The sequence below is a fragment of the Megachile rotundata genome, chromosome 15 (genome assembly GCF_050947335.1).
Source record: "Megachile rotundata isolate GNS110a chromosome 15, iyMegRotu1, whole genome shotgun sequence".
In the NCBI taxonomy this organism is placed as follows: Eukaryota; Metazoa; Arthropoda; class Insecta; order Hymenoptera; family Megachilidae; genus Megachile; species Megachile rotundata.
The window spans coordinates 14,820,122-14,840,452 of NC_134997.1; the positions used below are offsets into that span (position 1 = coordinate 14,820,122).

At 35.5% G+C, this 20,331-nt stretch overlaps 5 protein-coding genes across 12 annotated transcripts in view; 3 read left to right on the forward strand and 2 right to left on the reverse strand.

Annotated features, from left to right (window-relative positions):
- Positions 1–741, reverse strand: part of LOC105662535 (uncharacterized) — a 33,194-nt gene extending 32,453 nt beyond the window's left edge. The window contains exons 1-2 of the mRNA XM_076540464.1: positions 473–741; positions 14–263 (exon numbers count right to left, since the gene is read on the reverse strand). The gene's annotated coding sequence lies outside the window, so the exon portion shown is untranslated. The remainder of the gene's footprint in view (positions 1–13; positions 264–472) is intronic.
- Positions 742–1,955: 1,214 nt separating this feature from the next.
- On the forward strand, positions 1,956–3,067 carry mRpL23 (mitochondrial ribosomal protein L23). Its single transcript, XM_003703388.3, has 3 exons — positions 1,956–2,144; positions 2,220–2,493; positions 2,864–3,067. The coding sequence occupies exons 1-3, from the start codon at positions 2,131–2,133 to the stop codon at positions 3,017–3,019; spliced, it is 444 nt and encodes a 147-aa protein (XP_003703436.1). The 5' UTR covers positions 1,956–2,130; the 3' UTR covers positions 3,020–3,067.
- A 401-nt stretch (positions 3,068–3,468) lies between these two features.
- TTLL1B (Tubulin tyrosine ligase-like 1B) lies at positions 3,469–8,189 on the forward strand. Of its 5 annotated transcripts, none has more exons than XM_076540453.1 (9): positions 3,469–4,459; positions 4,641–4,680; positions 5,433–5,564; positions 5,635–5,700; positions 5,900–6,078; positions 6,149–6,335; positions 6,428–6,629; positions 6,704–7,110; positions 7,177–8,189. In XM_076540453.1, exons 2-9 carry the CDS (start codon positions 4,670–4,672, stop codon positions 7,310–7,312), a joined length of 1,320 nt encoding a protein of 439 aa, XP_076396568.1. In that variant the 5' UTR covers positions 3,469–4,459; positions 4,641–4,669; the 3' UTR covers positions 7,313–8,189. The 5 variants fall into 5 exon arrangements, 4 of the variants coding, with proteins under 4 accessions (XP_076396568.1, XP_076396567.1, XP_076396565.1 ...); XR_013040685.1 differs by lacking the exons at positions 3,469–4,459; positions 4,641–4,680 and adding an exon at positions 4,716–5,288 and having other exon boundaries at positions 6,704–6,934; positions 7,045–7,110; positions 7,177–7,318; XM_076540451.1 differs by lacking the exons at positions 3,469–4,459; positions 4,641–4,680 and adding an exon at positions 4,717–5,288 and having other exon boundaries at positions 6,704–6,934; positions 7,001–7,110.
- LOC100877132 (atrial natriuretic peptide receptor 1) lies at positions 7,801–15,435 on the forward strand. Of its 3 annotated transcripts, none has more exons than XM_076540432.1 (19): positions 7,801–7,926; positions 8,902–9,070; positions 10,124–10,289; positions 10,475–10,549; positions 10,743–11,022; positions 11,082–11,191; positions 11,254–11,442; positions 11,516–11,736; positions 11,964–12,203; positions 12,278–12,404; positions 12,467–12,675; positions 12,753–12,912; positions 13,022–13,181; positions 13,243–13,403; positions 13,484–13,650; positions 13,727–13,873; positions 13,962–14,154; positions 14,226–14,499; positions 14,581–15,435. In XM_076540432.1, the coding sequence occupies exons 1-19, from the start codon at positions 7,827–7,829 to the stop codon at positions 14,865–14,867; spliced, it is 3,435 nt and encodes a 1,144-aa protein (XP_076396547.1). In that variant the 5' UTR covers positions 7,801–7,826; the 3' UTR covers positions 14,868–15,435. The 3 variants fall into 3 exon arrangements, with proteins under 3 accessions (XP_076396547.1, XP_012141039.2, XP_076396548.1); XM_012285649.2 differs by having other exon boundaries at positions 12,753–12,903; XM_076540433.1 differs by lacking the exon at positions 7,801–7,926 and having other exon boundaries at positions 8,938–10,056.
- Positions 14,924–19,830, reverse strand: LOC100877021 (zinc finger TRAF-type-containing protein 1 homolog). Of its 2 annotated transcripts, XM_076540481.1 has the most exons (7): positions 19,556–19,694; positions 19,330–19,439; positions 16,670–16,908; positions 16,392–16,603; positions 15,939–16,099; positions 15,641–15,843; positions 14,924–15,562 (listed from the first exon to the last, which is right to left on the reverse strand). In XM_076540481.1, exons 2-7 carry the CDS (start codon positions 19,351–19,353, stop codon positions 15,535–15,537), a joined length of 867 nt encoding a protein of 288 aa, XP_076396596.1. In that variant the 5' UTR covers positions 19,354–19,439; positions 19,556–19,694; the 3' UTR covers positions 14,924–15,534. The 2 variants fall into 2 exon arrangements, with proteins under 2 accessions (XP_076396596.1, XP_003703591.2); XM_003703543.3 differs by lacking the exon at positions 19,330–19,439 and having other exon boundaries at positions 19,556–19,830.
- Positions 19,831–20,331: the final 501 nt, after the last annotated feature.

The following is a 20,331-nucleotide window of genomic DNA, read 5'->3' on the forward strand; positions in this document are numbered from 1 at the left end:
TTCGGAAACTTACCACTTCCCACATTTTCATGGACCGAGGACTCGCTGGAAAATTTTTAATTGCCACAATGCGAAACTTCTATAATCCCAAAATTTGTCATCTTCGAGTTAAAAAATCTTCAATAATATCGCTTTTCTTTTTCTCTTCGATTAAATTCTCAAAACTTTCAGAGCGATCCTTATAGCCCTTTCAGTAGAACCGACTAAATTTCATTTTTAATAAACTTTCTGCTCGTTTGAATCGGTACTCGTTACGGTGCTCCCTGCGAATGAAGATAAGAAGACAAACAATCATTCAATTATTATAAAACGCCAAAGGTAAGAATATTTTATAATGTATTACGAAGAGTATCGCTTTCTTCTTCGTTCATTTAACAAAAATTAATATACCAGGTGTGGGATAAAATTAATGTACTAGTTAGCTTCTCTACTCTCGTTTCATTACGAAGTTATAAAGAATTTAAATACTTACTTGTACTTTACATGTGTACAATTTAAATAATTGATGGGCTGCCTTTGGTAAAAAATTATAACTTTAACATGATCCCATATTTGCACTCTTATTTACTGCCTAATTTCATCGCGTTTATTCGTCTTAACAAATTGTTTATTCAGTTCAATGCCATTTTTATATTAACGTTTCCAAGATTTATAGAATATAATATGCTAATCGAGACGTCTGGGTAATCGAAGAATAGTATATCATTGTACAAAATATATTTAATAATTTTCTTCGTTAATTGTCATCCTCTTCGCAATAGTCCCACTCATCTTCACGAGAATGGCGTCTACGTAACTGTGACGCAGAAGATTCTTCGACTTTTAAATCATTATTCTCAGAAGTGAAAGCCAAATTGCATATGAACCCTAGAATAAATAATCAAATCAACCTACCCGAACTTTTATCTTTCAATTTATTAAGACTCAATTTTTAAAAGAAATAACAAAAATTCAAGCATCGAATGTTCGTTTCTTTATTTCTTTAATGAAGTTAAATGGCGGAAAAAGTGTCAAGTATCAGTTCTTATCTACAATGCTAGAAAATCACCGAGAAATGAACTGAACTTGATCAATAAAATAATTTTCTACTTAACAGAGAACATGAACTGGTGGTTTGAATATGATTTATGCAATATTTTTTCTTTTTTAATAAAGAAACGTCATACGTTTATCAAAGTCGAGTAGATGAAAAGAAAACCTTTTATTTTATCCATTAGACTATCGCCCGGTTCCGTTTCAGCCAAATCGTCGTCTTCGCTTGAACTCTGCTTTATACTTTGATAAATAGTACACCCGATGTCCACTATATGATTAATTATAAATTGGATGGTACAGAGAATCATAATCAATAATATCGGTAAACATAAATTAGTTTCCACGTCATCTAGCAACAGGTTTAACCATTCCGGCAGTAAATCGCTGCTCATCTTCGATTAGAAACGATTTTAATAAAATATTCTGGAAATTGTTTGGTTTAATCCCAAAATATTCGATTACTGCTTCCGAGACGCGTTTCGTTATCAAGATGGACTCGTTTTCAAAAAAATGTCGTAAACCATATTCTTGTTAATTTAGCCAAATAATGAAATCAGAGCCGAAACACACTTGAACGTCTGTCTACAACGTTTAATCGGTTCAAGAGTTGAAAGTTCTACGAAGTCGATTATCGATTCAAACGTCTATAGATTTCGATCAATTTCGATTATAAAATAACGCGGCACGAAGCAACGCGTTTAAAAGATGAAAGTTGCGAAAGAAATTGTTTTAGAAATAAAATTGCTCAACAATTCAGAAACGATTCAAATTTCTGTTTATTAAAAAACTAAAAGATATTCTTAATAAAAGTCATATTTCAAAAAACTTTGCTTAAATCACATTAAATTGAAATTGAAACAAACATATTCTGTTCGTAGCTTAGGTTCATCACGGTATCGATGAGGTATTGTGTGCTATGCAGTGCCATCTACTTTTGTATCGGTATAAGTTATATCATAACCTTACTATGTTATAATTAAATGATATCATTTGGTTTATATACATGTAATATACTTCATATTTCTTTCTCAACAGCGAACTCGCTGTCGTTACTGTAACAAGTATATACATATAAATAATTTTAATAACGACAAAATGTCAACCCGTTGGTAAATACATGCAGGAATTATTCACTAAGAAATGGTAATTGTTGTTATTGTACAACTTATTAAACTACTTTTTAGGTATCCTTTATATCAACAAGGCAATCCACAGCTTAGAATTTTTCTTCCAAATTTTTGGTTGAAACTTGTAACACCAGAACATAAACAGCCAAAGAATGTAGTAACATTTCATTGTTCAATGGAAATGACAAAATTCGATGTAAAGAATTATTTAGAAAAGATTTATGATGTGCATCCTATTAAGGTATGTACTAGAATTGCTCTTGGAAAAACGTATATGCTTGAAAAAACTGTCTACAAAAGAGACGACATAAAAATAGCCTATGTCACTTTAGTAAGTAACCATGTTTATTTATATTTATGTATAAACTACCGATGCTGTGTATTTATGATGCATCAAAATTCATTATTGTATAATTTGTTAGCGTAATCTGGTAGCTGCGAATCTCTGTACAGTAAAACTTTTTTTGACCAAATATCTAATCTAGTTATATATCTAGTGTTTACATAATGAATGTTACCAAATAAATTATCAATTTGCAATTAAACGATTAAACAGAATACAGAATATGTAATAAAAATAATGTAAATGAAATTTTAGCACACTTTGCAGGTAGATCATAGATACACCTGCATCCATGATATTTACTTTATTGTCAGAAATATTAGTAGGTAATAAGTTAACAGAATATATATATTTATAGCCCAAAGATGAAACATTTACATTTCCATCGCTGTTTCCTCCAACCAAGGACCAAGAGGAGGTTGCAGAAAATTATAAAAGTGAAATGCAACAAGCATATAAAGAATTTACGAAACATAATAAAACACCCTGTGTTCCTAGTTGGTTTGTGATGTAGTATTTTTCTTAGCATAACAACATATAAAATAAAATTGATTTCAATCAATATGTATTATTTTCTTTTCATATTCTTACATTAATTACAAATATAATCTTAATACTAATATTGAACATTTCTATTTGATAATGTATTATTTAATTAGAAATAATAACACAAAATAAAATATATCGATTACAAGAAATACTTAACATATTTTTATAACAAAACAAATATATTTATGTAAGACATAAGTGTCTCCAGTGTTCAATATTCTGACAACATATGACCATAAGATTTACACTGAGGACATTGCGTAATATCAAACAAGAAAACTGTCTGAAAAAAGTTACAAAAAAAAATAAATGAAAAATTATAGATATTAATTTAAAAAAAAAAAAACTAAATAGAATGCAAAGGATATCCAGTACTTTGTACTATGATTAAAAAAATTGTAGATCAGCAGAGCATACCTGTGGATGAATAGGGCAAAAATAACGTACTCTGCCTTTTGTCCAAAATCCACAAACATTGCATAATACAAAACAGTGCGGCCTATAACATAGGCATTTATCAGGCGGTATCTTACTATGGACTGTCCCTCTTCCTCTTCCTTTTCCAATTCTCACGGAATTCATTTTGCCAGGTTTTGTATCCAAATTCATTTAAACTTTTATTCCTGGATCAATTATTCAAACATGCTTCTTTAGTAAATTATACATATGATACAGATTGATCAGTTTTATTTTTGTTTACAAAGCATATTCAATATCTCAGCAATCAGAGCACAAAATAATTAGTTTAATTTACTAGGTACTTTCTAAACTACATTTTCGCGATCATAATTATATATCACACACATTTTGAATCGCAAAACGATGGCACAAATTCCTATGCGCAAACGTGATTCACTCGTTGCAATCGCGCCGCTTTCAGTACTCTTTAAGTAACGTTTAATTTCCGGCTCGCGAATAATGATCTTGGTGCATGTCTTTTAACATTTAATTCGTGTGATTTAAAGTAAACTAAATAATCTTAATAACGCGAAATAAAAATTTTTAATAAAATAATGCGCACTTGTAACTGTTAGAAAGTTTACTCAAAATAAAAATACTATTAACGAATAAAAATAAAAAGAAGAAATACCTTTGAAATACTCTTTATTGTCGTATTTCTTTCTTGATCGAATCTTCGATATCTTATATTTCCAAACAATGGAATCCCGAACACGTCCTTTGAAACGCAATATATTACACAATTATCCTAAATCCTACAATATTGTGGTTACACTTCCGAAGATTCATAAAAAAAACAACAGAAAATGTAATACAAATTCAAGGTGTTACGAAGTGACTTATTTTAAAGAGAAGAGGTACTGTCAGAAACGTCTTGCCAGACGACAGACCGATGCGTTTCTAGCACATGGATCGCTCTCCCGGCAAAAATGAAAGAAAAATAAAGGCGAGTGTAAACATACTATCGTTTTCTTCCCCCACAAACATAAACTATGCAAGTCAAATATTGATTTGTCACAAAATAACCAGATTAAGTTTTCTTCTTCGTGTATAATTTTACCAGAATTTATTTAATTATTTGCTAACAAAAATTAGATTATATTCATCTTAATTATGCTCGGTTTCAGGTCGAAAGGATATTACAATATTGGTAAACATGGCGAGAAGGTAAATAAGGAATTTTTTTAATCGATATAAAAACATACTCGTTATTCTCGGTTAACTTCGTTGTATTAACGGCTTTTAGCTATCATATTAGAATTTCGGGACTTTACAATTTCGAAGTTTTAGAAATTTGAGTCTTAAAAATTTTGAAACTTACGAACTTTGAAACCGAGTCTGTACAGAGTTTCGGAAAAGGAAAACGAATATATAATATATATAATTTATTATATAAACGTTGACGTTTATTCTGTTATTTCATTTATTCTATTTTCGTTATCATTGTTAACGTTTTCATGAAAAGATGTGTCATTTCTTTCCATTGTGTGGAATTGTTTGATCTGTCATTAACATGTACATATATCCCATACTCGGATCTTTTTATGGAAATAACCGACCCTGTTTGAGACTTCGAGTCTTCAACAAATTTTTGACACTTAGACTTTTGAGATTGTCAAACTTCAGATGTTTAGAACTTGAATTATAGCGGGAATGCGAAATAGACAAAAATTCGTGTATCCACGAGGAATTGATTTAACAAAAGGAATGGCGTCCGGTATAGTTTCGGAAAGTAAACGTATCGCTAATTTGAACATATCTACGAATCATGGCAGGTAATAAACAACGGTAAACAAGAAAATTAACAATTAAAATATTTTGAAATCGAATAAGAAGAAACGCGAACCGCTGTATAAAGAAGGAAAGGGATTATTTCGTTGCTGATTGTTTTCTTTTAGTAAAGTTTTAAACATTTACAGAATATTCGCAAGCGGCACAGACAAGACAAAAGTGTCATTTTGCACGGACGTGGACAAATCTGTGATAGTTCATAATTTCGAAAAGAGGGGCTGGATTCAAGTTGGTCCAGAAGACGATTGGAACTTTTATTGGTATTAATTTTGTTTCCTTAACGAAACAACAAAATTTGTTTATTGTTTTAAAATTATTATTGCGTTACAGGGCAGCTACACAGTCTTGCAGAAATATATTTAGCGTCGAAACTGGATACAGAATGGACGATAAACAGTCAGATATTTATTTCGTATCTTACACAATTCTGTATTATTAACGTCTCCATTACTTCCGAAATAATAAGTGGCAAACAAACAATTGTTGAAAGTCGACAAACGGGAAATTATTTGACTATAGTCGAGACGTTAATAACGTTGATTCGCACCATACAGCATATTTGCAGTTTTTTTAAGTTTACTGTAATATTTTTCAGAATTATTAATCACTTTCCAAATCACTATGAATTAACGAGGAAAGATCTGCTGGTGAAAAACATAAAACGGTACCGGAAAGAGTTAGAGCGTGAAGGAAATCCGCTTGCAGAAAGAGGCGACGGGCCGGGAAAATATCTCTATCTCGATTTCATTCCAGTCACATTCGTTTTACCAGCAGGCAATATATTTTTTAAACTAATTGATCAATTCATCGATATTTTGTAAATGTTTATATGTACAATTTGTAGACTACAATATGTTTGTGGAAGAGTACCGGAAATCGCCTCAGAGCACATGGATCATGAAGCCCTGCGGGAAATCGCAAGGTGCGGGGATATTTCTAATTAATAAATTAAGCAAATTAAAGAGATGGTCCCGCGAGTCGAAAAATCCGTTTAATCCTAATCTGACGAAAGAATCATACGTTATATCCAGGTACATACGTTAAAACCTGCCAAAAAACCATTGCCATGATCACGATAGTTTAGTTATCAAAGAGTTGATTTTAATTCAATTTAAACACGCAGATATATTGATAATCCTCTGCTGATCGGAGGTAAAAAATTCGATCTACGATTATACGTTCTCATTACTTCATTTCGTCCATTGAAAGCTTACCTATTCAAGCTTGGATTTTGCCGTTTTTGTACGGTCAAATATGACACTAGCATACAAGAGCTGGATAACATGTACGTACATCTGACCAATGTGTCTGTTCAAAAGCACGGCGTGAGTATACGTACTCTTTCTTTTCTCTGAAAACGAAAAATATGAATCTGTAAAAAAAATGGTTTCTGTTGTAGGAAGAATATAACAGTAAACACGGAGGTAAACTTAGCGTGCATAATTTGAGACTGTATTTGGAGAGCACTCGTGGAAAAGCGGTTACCGAAAAACTCTTCGCTAACATCACGTGGTGCATTGTGCACTCTTTGAAAGCAGTTACCGCGGTTATGGCTACCGATCGACATTGCTTCGAATGTTATGGCTACGACATCATCATCGATAACGATCTGAAGCCATGGCTTATCGAGGTTTTTACATATTCGTACAAACGTATACATATATCTATGTGCACACTCGGGTACGATCATTTTCAGGTGAATGCATCACCTTCATTGACTTCCACAACGGTGAACGATAGGATATTGAAATATAAATTGATCGATAACATTATTTCAATTGTTGTACCACCCGATGGTATCCCAGAGTGAGTTGAGCATTTGTTTCTTTTAATACCTTGTCGTCTCTTGAACTAAATTTCGATTATTTTTAGCGTAAAATGGAACAAGTGTCCAACACCGGAAGCACTGGGAAATTTTGAACTTCTTTTGGACGAAGAATTGTGTTCTCAAGAGGACAAAGAATATTCGTCTGGCAAATACCGAAGTTCTTCCAGCAAATGGAAATGAACGTTAACGTCGAACAACCAATTTCATTTATTAATCATTCTATAAATTTTTGTACTCGTTGAATGAAACAGCGAGAGGGGATTCAGAACGCGAGGCATGCGTAGATGCAAGGAACACGGTTCGTGGTCTTCCGTTATCAAAGCGCATGTACTAAAATCTTCGAAATGCACATATTCCGAGCAGTTTATTTTCCTTAGACACTGCTTAATCCGATCGCGATATTGAAATTTTCTTTAAAACAGAATATAGTAATAATTCTTGTGTGACATTGAGACGCCGAAACTGTGAAATTTTTTTTCACAAACACGTGATACGGCGATAGAACCGCGTTACATCAATCGGTATATAAGGGTGGATCTTGTTCAAGAATGGTTTAGATGTGTCCTAACCGGCGATCCGTCACGTAATTCTTATTCCATAAAAATAAATTGCAATTGGTTTTGGCTCGAAGAAAAACGAACCATGTCGATGGAACGGAACGTTTTGCGTTATTAAAATAACCAAGAAAGAAAGAATGGAAAACACTTTACGTAAACACGTGTTTTCTGTGAGTGTAAAATTACTAATAACTGCGGTGATCTATCAAATGTTGTGCCTCATCGATGTTTCACCAGGTAAGGGTCCGATACACAATTTTAACAATTGATATATTTAATCTGTTTACATTCGAAACACCGTTGGTCGATTAATGTTCTTCAACGGGTAGAAACAAAAGTTTAACACGGTGGCTACCACGGAGGTTTCCTATGTCCGGCTCCACGAATAATTCATTTTTTTATGATCCATTTGTACTATATACTAAATTTGAACGGAATATACATGTATATTTAGAAACATCAGAAAAAGAGGAGAAAAAAAATTCTTTGAACAGCTAAAATCGAAGTTCTGTAATTAAAAAATAACTCCTTAATGCCCCAAGTAATCTACATGCATCGTGAATATCTTGATTCTAACGGTTAACGTGTTAAGCACAAACAGGAATGATATATTTCCGTGCAAGGGTTGAATTCTGTTTGTGATCAGGCTAAAAAAAATGATTATGACTCGTCCCTTCCAACGACTCTGTTTTTTATGTCAAGAGCAGTTGCGCAAACGAATGGAATAGGTAATTGTACTTTCTGCGCGATTTGTTTCGACGGCTGGCGCAACGATGACTTCTTCTACTTGTTTGAATCACGACACTTTTACAAATGTACATATTTCTTTCTTTATCGATCCTATAAAAAAGAAAAAAAGTAAACCGAAGGCGATGACTGGGATCAAGGGAGAATTAACTTTCATGAGCAGGCGTTTAAGGCATCGAGAGTAGAAAGTACCTTAAAAATTATTCATGGGTTAAACCTTCGGAGTTCTGATATATCAAAGTTAAAAAATCTCGAAGTTTCATAACGCACAATTAGAAAATTCGAAAATTTCATTTTGAAAAGCGTAATCGTATTTCACATACTTTATACTTCGAATTAGATGTATATGGATGCGAAGGGCACCGGAGGTTTTCTTTCGATCACAATTTCGAATTGAAGCCTTTAATACGACACTAAACTTCTTTTTAGTTAAATTTATACAAACGATACTTGTTGATTATCCAGCGAATTATGAATATTCTCCGAGAGTGTACAACGTCGGCGTGCTGATGGCTTCTCATTTGAATAGTCCTTTCGATCTCGAGAGATGCGGACCAGCCGTCGATCTAGCCTTAGCCGAAGTGAACGACTTTCTGAGCGTTCACAATGTGCAATTGCGCAAAGTACAAGGAAGGTGAGTCTTTGTATACCTCTTTTTCCTTGTGTTTAGACCGTGCGAAAGAAATAAAAAAAACATGTACGCGAATATGTCCTAAATACGCATACGCGTGACCCTGCGTAAATTGATTCGCTTCTGACCACGCGTTTTCACCGTTTCCATGTCATTACATTAATTCAATTGAACCGACGTGCGCACAAAAAACAGCTCACCCAATATCCGACGACAAAATTCGCTGACTACGGTGCGATAAGGATTAAACGATACAACAATGGCCATACAAATATCCTACGAACTCGAAGATTTTTAAACGAAAATAGGAGATTAACAATTGTTGATATCAACTGTCGAATTCCGAATATCAAACATTAAGTATCCAATATAGGAATCGCAAATGTTGATTATCGAATAAAGCAGAGGAGATAAAGTAACAAGGGTAGTTAGGTTCGAATTCGTTAACGAGAGAAGAAGAGAGTGGCAAAAATCCTCGGAAAGGATAATTTTCCGAGCGTCGAACGGTATTCAATCATTGCCCATTCACCTACGCTATTAATCCATAATTATTTCGTGTTATTTACACTCGAAGCGACACAATTATCCATCGATTCAGCCTGGATTTCCTCGCGAATAAAACATGTCCATAGAGCCGTTTATTCTTTGTTGCGCCGCGATCGTTCCAAGTATTGTCGCGAATTCCTCTTTTTAATTCTGCGATCGATAAACGGATCGTTCGATCGAAAATAATGAACACGATGCCGAAAGATTGCATTCCTGAAAGAAGGAAGCGGTTAACGGTAAATATTGACGAAAGAGGTCGCGTCGAAATAGATGATCCTTTCAATATCCTTGCAATACATCAGCCGTTGTTTGTTCTTGTCTGCTACTTTGGATAGCTTTTACACGGATTTCGATCGATCGTAATTGTTATCGTCGTTCGTTCGAATCTTTCGAGTTCTAGCGATATGTCTAACTAGATAGGAATTGTTTTTGCCCTTTGAACGGTATAAATTTGACAGGTGCGGATAATTATTCGTACAGAACTTTCGAGGATTTTTGTTGCGTCCTTAGCTATCCATCCTGCAGTGGAGCCGCAGCACCTGGTTTAGCAGCCGATATGCACTTCAGAGACAACGTGATCGCGTTTATTGGTCCGGCTTGTGCGTTTGCCCTTGAACCTGTTGCAAGACTCGCAGCTTACTGGAACACTCCTATAATCACAGGAATGGGTGATCAAGTATGCTTCTTTCGTCTTGTTAACCCTTTGCGATCTGCGATACAAATGAAATTTAAAGAACCGCAATATTGAACATGTACTCTGCTACTCCAACACTCGTAGCGCTCAAAGGGTCGAGAAAAATTCAAGGTTTGAACGTTTCGAACATTTATCGATAATTCTGATGTATTTTCTAAATGACCTAGCCACCCTCTGAAGGTGAACTGTCCGTAACCTCAGGTATCCTTGGAAGGATCAATAAATGGAAGAACGAGAGCTCGGTAAGAAGATAAAATCGGGTTAATTGCTTAATTATCGCGTGCATACGTATCCTCGACACGATGAACAGGGAAAGCTTGATCCTCTATCCTCGTGTTTACGAGGCCATTAGCGTTTTTAATTAGTCAGCCTGCTCGTTAGGTGCATCCGAAGAAGATCATCCCGTATTTTCACTATCCCATATTTCTTTTCAAGGGAATTTTCAAGGACAAAAGCAAATATCCCACCCTGACTAGGATGTCTTATTGTCAATGTCGTCTCCGATTGGTGTTCTCCAGTATATTCAAAGAATTCGGATGGTCTCACGTGGCCCTGCTGCTGGATAGATCCGATCTGTTCTCGTGGACAGTTGGAAAAAACTTAGAGTACGGTTTACGCAAGGAAGGATCGTTGAAATTTGTCAGAGAACTCGATGGGAACACGGAAGACGAACCCTATCAATTCTATTTGCGCGATGCCAGTATGTACGCGAGAGGTAGGTATCTTTGCAGAATAATAAAGGACACGAAATGATCTCGCATCTGGTGTTCGCAGTGGTAATTCTTAGCGTCCGAGGTACTCTGGTCAGGAAATTTATGCTGGCTGCTCACGCTTTGGAAATGACCAGAGGCGACTGGGCGTTTCTCGACGTCGAAATATTTCAGGTAAATCAAACGAATAATCCCGATTCTTCGAATCAATTACGATTAACTCGAATACAAACTAGGGATCCTATTGGGGTGACCACGATTGGGAGATCGGAGACGAAGACGATGCTGTAGCTAGAAAAGCGTACGAAGCTTTGTTGAGAGTGTCCCTTCTACAACCAACCAGTCCAAGATTTCAAGATTTCGCCGAAACCGTCCGTCAAAGAGCTCTCACGGATTACAATTACTCGTTTTCGGAAGGCGAAGAAGTAATCTACGTAGAATAAATCGTTTTCTAAACGGATAAAAGATGCCTAACTAGCGTCCTGTTTCTTTTTGAAGGTAAACTTCTTCATAGGAGCCTTTTACGACGGCGTCTATCTGTTGGGGATGGCATTGAACGAGACTTTGGCTCAAGGGGGAGATATCAGAGACGGTATATCGATAACCAGAAGGATGTGGGACCGAGACTTCATTGGTATTACCGGACACGTCAGGATCGACGACAATGGAGACCGTGATGCGGACTACAGTATCCTGGATTTGGATCCCATCACGGGAAGGTCAGCGTCAATTAAGCCAGCCATTCGTTCATCCGTTTGCAATGCTAATCAACCTCTATTCTGAGGGCATACGCCGTGATGGAATTCGGTTGGATAACTTACCGGGATTCCTCTCGATCTCGTTCCTATACTTGTCCACGCAAAGCGAGCGCAATTAGACGCGTTTGTTTCCATCGATCGGTCGATGATGCCGCGCTATACAGAAACAACCACGACGAATTTCACAGATTCGAGGTGGTCGCTCATTATCTGGGATTGAATCGAGAATACAGTCCAGTTTATGGGAAAAAGATCCATTGGCCCGGTGGCAGAGAGGGTCCACCGGCCGATGTTCCAGAATGCGGTTTCTTGGGAAACGATCCAGCTTGCACCTCCAGAACGGAAGCGTACACTTTCGTCGCTTATACCGGCTTGACCCTTACCGTCTTCTTACTAGTTGCCGTCACAGCGACCTGTGTGCTGTATCGGTATTGTAATTTACATTCATCCACGATCGCGTTATGAAATGTATCTTTCGAAATTCGATTCTTTATTTTCTCAGACATTTACGTTTATCGGCTGATTTGAACAACATGTCCTGGAGAATTAGGCCCGAAGAGTTGCTACTCGAAATAGGAAAACCCCTTTCGTCCAAGATCAATCTGCATCAGGCTATGTCCGATGCGAATGTAAGTGAATCTGCCTAAGAGTGGTAAACTCCAACTGATTTCCAACTGGTCCATCGTTATAGAACTTTGACTCGGAACAACGCATTCGTCGAGGATCGCAGTTCAGCTATGAATCGCTGCCGCCAACCACGGTATTTACTACCGTTGGTATTTACAAAGGTGAACGGGTTGCCATTAAAAAAATCACGAAAAAAAAAGTAGTCGACGTTACGAAGAAGCTACTGTGGGAAATTAAACAGGTACGGGATGTTACTTCTGAAAATACCGTCAGGTACGTGTAATAATATAAGTATACATAAGCATAGGTAACGAGTAAGTAAGTTCAGGTTCGAAAGAGGAAACGTTCAGGTTTATAGGCGCTTGTCTCTGTTCGCCCTCGCCGACGGTCTTGATTCTGACCGAATACTGTCCACGAGGATCCCTGAAGGACGTGCTCGAAAACGAAGCTATAAAATTGGACTGGAATTTTCGAATGTCTCTGATCCACGACATCGTAAAGGTAGTGCAGGTGTAAAAAGCTCGTTCGCGTTCTTTTCGATCGTCCCTTCTCGCGCTTTCGTTAACTCTGCTTTATGGTTGTTCAGGAATAATACGCTTATATCTTTATACTTGTACAGGGAATGTCTTATCTTCATGCCAGCGAAGTTTCAGCCCACGGAAAGCTACGATCCTGCAATTGTTTGATCGACGGTCGTTTCGTTCTGAAGATTTCGGACTTTGGTCTGAAAACCCTTACGACTCCTTCAGATTTCGTTATGGATGACAATTACTATACCAGTAGGTAGAAATGAAAATCATTTAATCAGGGCTTATTCATTTCACAATTATCCCCTGATAGAATTACTGTGGGTCGCGCCAGAACTGTTGCCATTAATCGTAACACCTGGAAGCGTGGCCACTCAAAAAGGGGACGTGTACAGCTTCGCTATTATCTTAGAGGAAATCGTTGTTCGAGGTGGCCCATACGAAACTGTCAAGGGGTTCATATCTTCTCAAGAAGTATAAGAAGAATTCGTTACCCTTAAGCCTCGCGTTTATAATTAAAAGATTCGTTACATTTTCGATTCGTTTTCGCATAGATCGTAAGCAAAGTTGCCGCATCCGAAACACCACCGTTTAGACCGGAAGTAACACCAAAGGACTGTCCACCGGATATTTTATCTTTGATGGAGAGATGCTGGCACGAGATGCCCGAGGAACGACCTACTTTTCATACGATTCGAGGAACTATACGCGGCATTATGAAGTAACTCCCTATTATTATACGTGGAGCACAGAGTCTCTGCGCTAACTGACCGATCAAATTAATTTATCGCTTTTAGAGGTTATTGCGAGAATCTGATGGACGATTTGTTGAGGCGCATGGAACAGTACGCGAACAATTTGGAGGCCTTGGTCGAAGAAAAAACGGAACAACTGAGCTTGGAAAAACGACGAAGCGAAGAGCTTCTGTATCAAGTACTTCCAAGGTAATTTGTCAATTTTCCAGGTAATAGTACTTCCAAGGTTACTAACAAAGCACCGTTTAATCCAAACGCTATCATGGTCATTGCTCAGACAAGTAGCGTGTCAACTGATGGCCGGAGAACTGGTGCAACCTGAACAATTCGAATGCGTGACTATTTACTTCAGCGACATTGTTGGTTTTACGGCTCTTTGCGCGCAAAGCACCCCCATGGAAGTGGTCGATTTTCTTAACGATCTGTACAGTACCTTCGATCGTATCATTGAATTCTATGATGTCTACAAGGTATCGTTTATACATTCGAAATATTCCGAGTACGGTTCGCTTTCATTTACACGTATTCGCACGATTGTTAGGTGGAAACAATAGGAGACGCGTACATGGTAGTGTCAGGCCTACCGGAAAGAAACGGCGACGAACACGCCAGAGAAATTGGTTTAATGGCTTTGGCGATTCTAGACTCGATACGCTCTTTCACGATAATGCACAAGCAAAACGCGCAATTAAGCGTTAGAATAGGCGTACACAGTGGTCCAGTTTGTGCCGGTGTCGTGGGTCAAAAGATGCCACACTATTGTCTATTTGGTGATACAGTGAACACAGCGTCGAGAATGGAATCCTCTGGATTACGTAAGCTACGATTGTTAACGAACGAAATTCAACTTCTGTCGATGCGATAACGATGTTATTTCGTTTCTATGTTCGACGCAGCCTTGTGTATACACGTGTCAGAAGCAACAAAATACATATTGGACAAGTTTGGAACATTCGATCTGGAATTGAGGGGAGAGGTGGAGTTAAAAGGAAAAGGAAAAGTTACTTCGTATTGGTTAAAGGGTTGTTCTGAACCTGATCCAAGACCTCCGAGTCCAAAATATCGTAAACACAGCGTCACTACACCGGAAAATAATCTAAATCCGCTGATTTTCCCGCCCAACAACGTTAACGGGCCCAAAACAAATAACAATACATTTATTAATTTATCCGAGTTACAATAGACACGTTTCGCGAGTTTTATGATGTTCAATGATCGAACGACAACACTAAAAAGACGTAATTATAATAAATTTATTTAAATTTCTTCTATTACAATATCAATTCAGGATTTTACATCGATAACATTTAATTTATTATATAAATAGAAGAATCTTTTTAATAGGCTTTTGGCGACAGGCACGTACATTAAATTGATTTTTCCGAGACTGTTTAACGAAATGTCAGATTCGGTTTCCTTTTCTATCGTGTCACAGCTGCGCGATGTATCGATGCTCGCAATTTAATATACGTGTCTAATCGACAATAATCTACGCAAAGCTTGCTTTTAACTCAAATTTTTGGCAATGTTTCCAAAAGAAATTTAACAAAAAACTAAACTTGATCTTTCTTTCAAGTATTTGTGTGTGTGTGTGTGTGTGTGTAATATACGCTACACTTTTCGTGTTATACTAGTCCGTATCAACACAGTGTATCATTTCAATGTAATACGCGTATAGACTACAGCAGAATTAGCATCTTTAGTTGAATTATTATTATTACGATTAAAGGCTACTAATAATTGATTATAAACCTCTGTGTAATCTATTGTTTTATCACTGTTAAATCTAAAAAGATGTGTCAATTATTCGATCGCCATAAAATCTTGACAACAAGGATCATCGTGTCCGACTACTTAGATGCCAAGAACATTATTAGTCTGAAACAGAAACGGAGTTATTTATAAAAAATTTTGTTCTTCGAAAATATCTTTTATTTCTTTTAAACCCGGCCTTACCTGAAACTAATAGCTCTTGCAGCAAGAAGTCTATTGCACTCTGCAGTATCAGGTAAAGGTAAGGGTAAATAAGGGCTCTCGTTTTCTTGGTCAGTGAATTCGAATCTATGAATTCTTGGTTGCACTTTCATATCTCCAAAAGGTCCTTTCAGTATGAAATAATGTAGCGGTAATGGATACGTTGTTTTCGTTTTTAAAATCAACTATAGAGTACACGTAATAATCACTTCAATTTACTTTTTCTTTCTTTTTTTCATTAAAAAATTTAGCGAGTTTACGCATTAACGTCTGTACGTACTTGATAAGTCATATCCCTCTCTGAACTTTGGGTAGGATCGCGTTGGCTGTTATTAATTCTCGCCTTTACAACCCAATGATTATTAAATGCCGTAAAACGAGGTGTTTCATAAAACAGTTTATGAACGAACTCGTCTGTACGATAGGGCTTCATCTGTAAATCTATACAAACGAAATTCTACAAATAGCTTACATTCTTTATTTCCTACGTCTGTAAAAGAAAATGATGGAAGACCTAATCTATTCAACGCTCCGATAAAAATATAGACAAATGCGATTTTAAGTGAATCGTATGATGAAAAGGATTGTCCCTGCTGCTGCTAAACAAGGCAGAAAACAAAGATGTAAAATATAATTTTATGAACAACGCATCAAATGTTTGTTCTATGATTAATATGTAAATAAGATTAAAGAGGAATTACAGAGTCTTAATGCACGAGAAACAGATACAGACCGTTGAATGTGATTTTCTCGTAGGACAAAAGGTCAAAGACATTGTCATACAGCCTACGTTCTTCGAGTGTACGGGCATCGATATCGCGTAATGCTTCCATAACGTCCAGTCCTGAACGATGAGGATGAACGCAATGTGCTTCGTGTTCTGGTCGCTCGTGATTAGGTCCACGCCATGGACAACCAATTCTACTATATTTGCAGCTAGATATTCTGTGTACATAGAACAAACAAGATGAGCACAAACTTTGTTCGGATATAATTATCAACGCCGATTACCTTTCTTCGCACATTGTTTCTTCGTGACGTTCCAAGGAGTTTCGTGGGAACTCCTTCGCACAATATTGACATTCTGCTGGTAATTCAGAAACAGCTTTCTCAACTGCCAAATTTCGAGATGGCGATGTCCTGCTAATCTCGATTCTGCAGTTGGGGCATGTTGCCATTTCATCTCGTAGCCTGGCATCTGCGAGGACATGAGTGAAGCAACCAGCACACATCAAGTGTCCATTTGTACACTGTGAACATTGTTGCAGCATGTTTTACTAGCATTCTTCGATTTCAACATTTCTTAACATATAATCGTAGTTTTGTTACAAATTTTATCAGCTTACAGTAAATGTTTGTCACAAAGTATGCATAGCTATGTGCAAAAGTTATGTTGTTCGTAATATGTAGTATTAAATAATAAAAAAATAAAATGTACATCTTTTCATTACGTATAAAGAATCAACAATTTTCTATTTTGCACAAGCTCTCATACCAGTTTTTACTTCTGTAACAAATATATACGTCCCTTACAACGATCAATCTATAATAACAAAACTAATGTCACGTATATTACCATGATTTGATGTTTTTACACCTGAAACACAAAATTGTAATAACACTATTAATAATTCAAGTTAATCATTGGCAAAACCGGTAGGTTTAAAACAACGTGAATATCATCAAAGCAACTGTCATTAATGCTGCCAATATTGATAATAGAAAGGAAGAGAAAAGGACAATGATGCATAGGAAAAGTGAAAAAGGGTATCGTATGTGAAATAACTAAGTAATAACCTTTAAGAATATTTATTTTGTTTAATGCTTTCCAACTATACATGTTATACAGATTTTCTGGAAATACGCTTTCTCTCTCTCACTCTCACTCTCTCACTATTTATTATAATTGATAAACATTAATTTCGCATGGGTCTACAATAACTTTGCCTAGTAACTAGTTTTTAAGTTTCCTCCGTTTTGATTACTTCTTACAATAAACATGATACTTTATGATAAAAAAGGTTGTATTATATTATGTACTAGAGGCTAAAATTTTTTGACTTAAATAACTTTTTCTTTTCAAGTTTTCTAATTGATTTTCATTAGAGTATCGACTAGATTGAAGTTAAAATTTAAATGATTTCTGCATACTTATAAGAATCAAATGTTTCGTATAATGTCTACATGTTCACAAATGCATGAATACAACGTTCAAACTTGCATACTGTAGAAAATAAAAGTGGTACGGCGCTGAACCAAGCACTAAATAACTTACATGTATGCATTTCTATTATGACAGAATAAACGCCACATTCTTACCACTGTATTAAACTGAATTAGGACACTGAATATTATATATGTTACATATACATAGATATGTATATATATCTGTTAATAAAATTTTAAAAGAGAATCAAGAACAAAATATAATAAAGTACAGATGAAATAAAATGCTACAAAGTTAAATGTAGAAGGATTTCTGCAAATAAATGTTAATAAAAAAAAAAAATAGGATTATTGTTGGGACATGCATACACACAATAATTCTCTTTCAATATAGTACCTGTATTTATTTTTCGCACGATTTAAAAATTCGCATAAATTTACATCATAGCGAGAATTACTTGACATGCATGCATAATTATGTTTAATGCAATTATGATATCACTTTACAATACAAACTATAAAAAAAAAAATATTATCTTTACCACAATATTAAATGTTCTGAAATTTCATCGCGAAAGATGAGTCCATAAAATACCTTGTATATATTAATATTTTATAGTTATATGGAATTTTTAAATTTCATAAATATATTTAAGGACAACAAACAAATAACGAATAGACTTCAGTGTTCGTATATATATATATATATATATATATACATATATACAAGCAAATTAAAAGCTGTTCTTCATACATCTGTTTTCCCTCTCTCAAGTATTCAATACCATTTCTATTAGGATTAACATATATTACCTACCTGTAATTATATTATTACTATCTTAAAGAAGACAATACTAATAAATAATTTTTAAGTTTTAACAATAATAAAAACAGTTTGAAATTTTCTTAAATATTTATAAAATCAGAACTTAAACAAAACTATATTTTATATATAATCATCAACATTGTATGCCTGCAAATATTAGAAAAATAAAAAGTCTTATCATAAGGATAAACTATGTAAAAATGTGTTGCGATCATCAAGAGAAAAGGAGGGTAAGAAAAATGGGAAGAGTGAGAGAGAAAGAATTTAACACAGAAATGAAGTAGTATTAATGGCTATCATTAATTGAAACTGGTAAAAAAAAATATATTGTTAAAACAAGTTGTAACTGACAAACAATAAAAGACAGTCCAGAATATTCTGTGTTACTTTTTAAACATGAATATCTGTCAGAACATATTTTCATTCGATTCGACTATTCCGTTTCCGCAATTTAAGAAACGTATGTAGACTTCAACAATAACAGTGAAAATTGATAATGTTTTTTTTTTATTAACATCGATACAAGCGTAAGTTTCGCGTCCACCGCCACAAAACAGATATAAGTAAAAACAACAAAAGACGATTTCAGACGAAGAAACGTCAACAAATTGTTACGATGCACAGTATGTTATCAAACACCGTTAGAAATATTATTTTATTTAATAACGTTTGTACGTACTTGTATGTAGGTATATAAGTACATATCTGAACGAATAACAAGAAGTCATCCATCGACCTCGGATGAAAAATGTCGGACGCAAAGAATAGACATCGTTACAGAAACGATCGCTAACGTTGAAACATCAATCAATAGGACGCGTATTTATAAATTCATATTATATTCAAGTGTCACGTATATACTATACGATGTACGACATATTGAGACAAATATGTAAAAAACTTACCTGATAAACAGCTGCCTTGGGTAAATCGAGACAAACTGCGCAGCAGAGGATGCCACCCAAACGGTGTTCCAATTTCTGTTCGGTTTTCCCATCGTTCCGTGACACTTTACGACGTTTTTTATCAGGCTCGAGAAAATCTTCTATTTTCTCAAGATCGTCGCGGATCGGAGTAGCCGGGGGGGCCTGGTCCGAGACGCTACTTGACGGTACAGCTTCGTTGTTCGGGTCCGCCATATTGATTGTTTTGATTTTTCCACCGAGCAGTGTGAGAAATGCGCAGATGTCAAACGCAGACCACGTATAGTTTCCTAGATAAAGACAGCACCGATCCGATACTTGTTTTCAATATTATCGAATTGGTCGATGTCTCGTTCAGAATTTCAAATCAGAACTCGTAGAAATTTTCACGATCAGAATGGTTTGATAAAAATCATAAAAATAACCTTATTATTAAGTAAACAAAGAAAAAAAGAAAAAAGCGCATTGAATGAAGATTGCATTTATGTATATGTATAAATTTTATCTCTGTTTTCCATTGTCCCAATCATTGACATCGATACAATGATTTTTCGAAGCTAATCATTTGATTTTCTTATCGTCAAATTACAAGAATTCGATTCTGTTCAAATAAATCGCCGTGTCTTCGTGCAACGCGATTTCAATGTGACAATCAATGTTTAAAATATAATTTGGAAATTAGAAGATCACAAATATCGAAACACGTCTATCGATTTTTGACAGATATTAATTTGAACATTATAGTTTGGTTATCGTTT